This window comes from Pisolithus orientalis (genome assembly GCF_024613125.1).
Source record: "Pisolithus orientalis strain OTSU chromosome Unknown F5J12scaffold_236, whole genome shotgun sequence".
In the NCBI taxonomy this organism is placed as follows: domain Eukaryota; kingdom Fungi; phylum Basidiomycota; class Agaricomycetes; order Boletales; family Pisolithaceae; genus Pisolithus; species Pisolithus orientalis.
The window spans coordinates 1-3,897 of NW_026261017.1; the positions used below are offsets into that span (position 1 = coordinate 1).

Below are 3,897 nucleotides of genomic sequence, written 5' to 3' on the forward strand. Positions count from 1 at the left end.
ACCAAATACCTGCAAAAACTTGCTGCTCAGTCTCCTGCTCACCGGCGTCGTCCACTAGAAGTACGCGTGGTGGGACTGCCCATCCTGGGACGAACGTTGACCTCCTGACTCGTAGTTTCTGTCCACCGCCAGTCGAAGGTGTCGTGGCTCTGGAAGTCGCTGATGAAGATTCTCGGACGCCGGGGTTCGTGGGTGTAGGTCGCACGACTTCTTCAGCACCTGGACTTTCCTCTTTCTCGAAACCCCTCCCCTTCACAATCCCCACCTACACCGTCTTCATCAGCACATCCATTTCCGTCTCCATTCCCACCCCATTCATATTTGGCGTACCAGGTATATCCCCACCATACGTCCAATTCCATTCGCATCATCAAGCGCACTCCTCGGAAGCAAATGTCCCAATGTGAACACCTGTAATCCCTCGTGAACCGTTTGGACTGTCCCATCCCAAGATGTATCCGGAGGGATCAAAAAAGGAGCATCACCACTCGTCATATCCGTCCCCTCCAGTCTGGTTCCATTTCCCGAACCTGTACCATTACTCGTCACTTCAGCAGACGCTCCAGCCTTCCTCGACATCTCATTCATCTGTGCCAAACTCGCCCTCGCAATCGCGGTCGGATCCGGATACCGATGATCGCCAACCAAGCCAAGCACGCGATGGGCCTCATGGACGGGAAAAACTGAATCTGCTGCATTGGTTGCACCATCTGCATAGCCGACACCATTTGTTGCATCGATGTCACTTGCTATAAGGAAGACATTGATTCCTACATGGATGATTACATAGATGGAATCGTGTGCGAGAGAGGGATTGTTTCTTGCATGGAAGATATCTGTTCCTGCATGGATGGAATCGATTGAATTGATTGTACGGGTGGCTCAGCAGGTCCTTGCGCTGACCTTGTGCTCGTGAAACTGATGGAGACGGGGACTGGATTGCGCCTGTGCTTGTGCTTGAGCCTGACTTCTTGATAGTGCCCAAAAAAGGGTCGATGACGAGGCAGACGTCACGGGTGGTCCATGTGGTCCGTGTCCATGTCCATGTCCATGGGATCCAAGCATGTGCTGCGAATGAGACGCAGTGAGGGACTGCAAAAACGGACATCGCTGCGGCTGTTGCGAAGCCAGCAACTTCGCTGACATCGCAGCCGCCGTGGTCGACGTTTTCATCGACATGCCAAACGACAGAGGTGGATGCGTGTTGGGAGTCATACTGTGTTCCAGAGACCTTACCCTTGTCGGGGGAGGCATTACAGGTGTATGGGGTTTTTGTATTTGCTGAGAGTTATTTGCAAGGCCAGCTGTAGGTGGTGCTGGTCCGGATGCGATGGGTGTTGCGAAAACGGAATCTTCGTGCTTCGCTGAGGAACAACGATGAGTATGCGAACGTGCATCGGAGACGCAGGCACAGGGTACAGGGGTAGGGTGCAAGGATCCATTGCACCCGCGACCCAACTCCCATCTTCTAGTTTCCCTTGACAACCCAACCATTTCTTTGGTCCAAATAACACGGAACACGAACGAACAGAGCAAGATCCAGACCAAAAAAAGTAAGCAGACTCACCGCCTTCCGCACGCAGAAAATATTCCACTAAACTCTGCATCAAACCACCCTGCCGAGCAATATTCCTCTGGAAACGAACCATTTCTCCAAGCACGTCCTTGTAACACCTTTCCAAATCTCTCACTCGATCCTCTGATCTACCAGCCGTGTCATTAGAGAGTTGTTCTGAGACTGCAGCGCTGCGACTTCCGGTTGTAACCCTGACATTCCGTTCTGAAAGCCCGACAGGGTGTTCTGCAATCCTGTTGTGACGGATTGAAGAGTTGCGTTTTGAGCATGCGATGCGTTGGCTTGGGACTAGAAGACGGTCATCTGCGGCTGGAGCTCTGAATGCCGTTTCTACAGTGCACTCGTATGTGACGCGAGGGTGTTGGTTTGCGTTTGGAGAGATTTCAATACGCCACCTTGGGGTCTGGCTGAGCCAGAATGACCCAGCGCAGAGGGTCCGATAGCGAACCCTGATGGTGCTGATACACGCGCTGCAAGGGCCTTGCGTTTCATGTTTTCCAGGGCTTCTCGCCGGTCAGCGTGGAAGTCAGGATGTCAAAATGTCCACGAGTGTTCACCACATTGGGTGTCATCGGCATTTTTGACCTGGAGTGCATGTCAGAATGGGAATGTCCTCCGGTCATAAAAGACACCAGAGCGCGCATGTAAGATGCACACGATATATGAGCATACCCACCTTGTGGAAGTCGTATTTGTTTAGTTGCCTGACAAACGAGGCAAAATTAGAGTGTTTAAACATGCGAGGGAGGATTGATTTCGTGAATTCGTTCATGTCCTATTGGAAGGGGAGATGTGAGCAAGAACGAGGTCGGAAGCGAGATCGCGTGGTCGATCAAAGTGATGAGAGATAGAGCAAGAAAGAAGCAGGAAGACCGACCTTTACGACAAAGCAACCACCGTTTGGACCGCATGATACTATGTGTGGGAATGACTGATCCTCAAGTATCCTGATTGCAAGTAAGCAGTGGATCGGAAGGATGGCCGCGAAAAGAACGTACTTGTACAGTTTCTTGACGAAGTCGCTCGTCGCTGGTATGTTATCATCGCTGTCCTTTTGAGATTGTGGTGGAGGTTGTTGCAGTTGTTCGCGTTTGAATTGTCGGGCAGGTTTGATTTAGTGGATGGAAAGCGAAGAGGGTGTTGTTGTGATGGAGAAGCCAGATGCAGGGAGGATGTCTGCGCGAGAGCTAGAAGTTCGATGGAGGGACGTGGGCCAGGATGGCAGTGGAGACGAGTGAAGGTAGGCAGTCATGGATTTGGCGGATTGAGGGCGGGAGGGTGTTGATGTTGGAGCGAGACGAGCTGACGGGGGCAGGTGGAGCTGGGAGGGGAGGGGGAGGTGCGGACACTGGCTTGGATGTGTCGGATCAGAGGGGGAAGTGTGGGGTCAAAGGAACGATGCAAGTCTCAGGCGGAAACGCTCATACAGCAAGCTGAATTACACTAAAACCGATGCATGTGCCGGTGATGAGTCTCGGAAGGGAAGCCAGCAAAATCCCTCCCAAACGGAGACTGAGAAGACGAAATATGACGACTCGACACACCATCTCCCATCCATGGTTCATAAGAGTCAAGAGAGGGGTAATTAGAGCTACACCAGTCGTGTACAACAGCCATTCGGCGGGTCTATAGCTGGATCATGCATACAGAAGGCAGGTAGCCCGATGTCACAGTACAGAGAAAGCAGAGCACACTATGATGCACATTCCCTCAACCACCTATCCAACACCGTCATAATATTCCACGATCCCTTTGACAGGGCACGCAGTATCCAACAAGGTGTTGATGCAAGCAACCCCGCTCGCGCGAACCCATCCACCATGATACTTCCCACGCCAAACCAAGCCATCGACCATACTCTCCCAATCCACCCACCCACTTCCTTCCCCGTCATCCGCGTGAACATGTGCTCAAGGATAACCCCAACGGCCATCATCCCGAACGCGAGGAGCATGCACCACCATTCGACATTTTGATTGAGCATGACTACCACGATGTTGTGGACTACCCCCGATGCGAGAAATGATCCAGCACATATCCCATACGTCCGAAGGCCGATCCCAAGAGGGGCCATCCCCCCGACAACGACGGAATGTCCGCCGAAAACAGCTGATGCCATCCTATAACCCCGAGAAGTCGCGCATACGGAGTGCTGGCTTTCCATGGCTTGTCCGCATACGGGTGGCCATTGCGCAGGTGTCCTTTGCCGGATAGCACGAATAACACCAATAAGCGTAGCAATGTCAATATATCAGTTGCCATAACAGCAGAGAATGGCAAACATGTCGAGCGAAGACAGTGATGATGACGGAGCGGAAGTA

At 52.3% G+C, this 3,897-nt stretch overlaps 1 protein-coding gene across 1 annotated transcript; it reads right to left on the reverse strand.

The window, feature by feature from the left end:
- Positions 1 to 860: 860 nt before the first annotated feature.
- F5J12DRAFT_877686 (HSF-type DNA-binding-domain-containing protein) lies at positions 861 to 2,627 on the reverse strand (the record flags this gene model as incomplete). Its single annotated transcript, XM_051747133.1, has 8 exons — positions 861 to 1,364; positions 1,568 to 1,704; positions 1,740 to 1,857; positions 1,918 to 2,082; positions 2,134 to 2,161; positions 2,253 to 2,351; positions 2,454 to 2,523; positions 2,575 to 2,627. Coding segments are annotated over 8 exons (1,152 nt in total), but the record flags the coding sequence as incomplete, so codon positions are not given.
- Between the last annotated feature and the right edge of the window lie 1,270 nt (positions 2,628 to 3,897).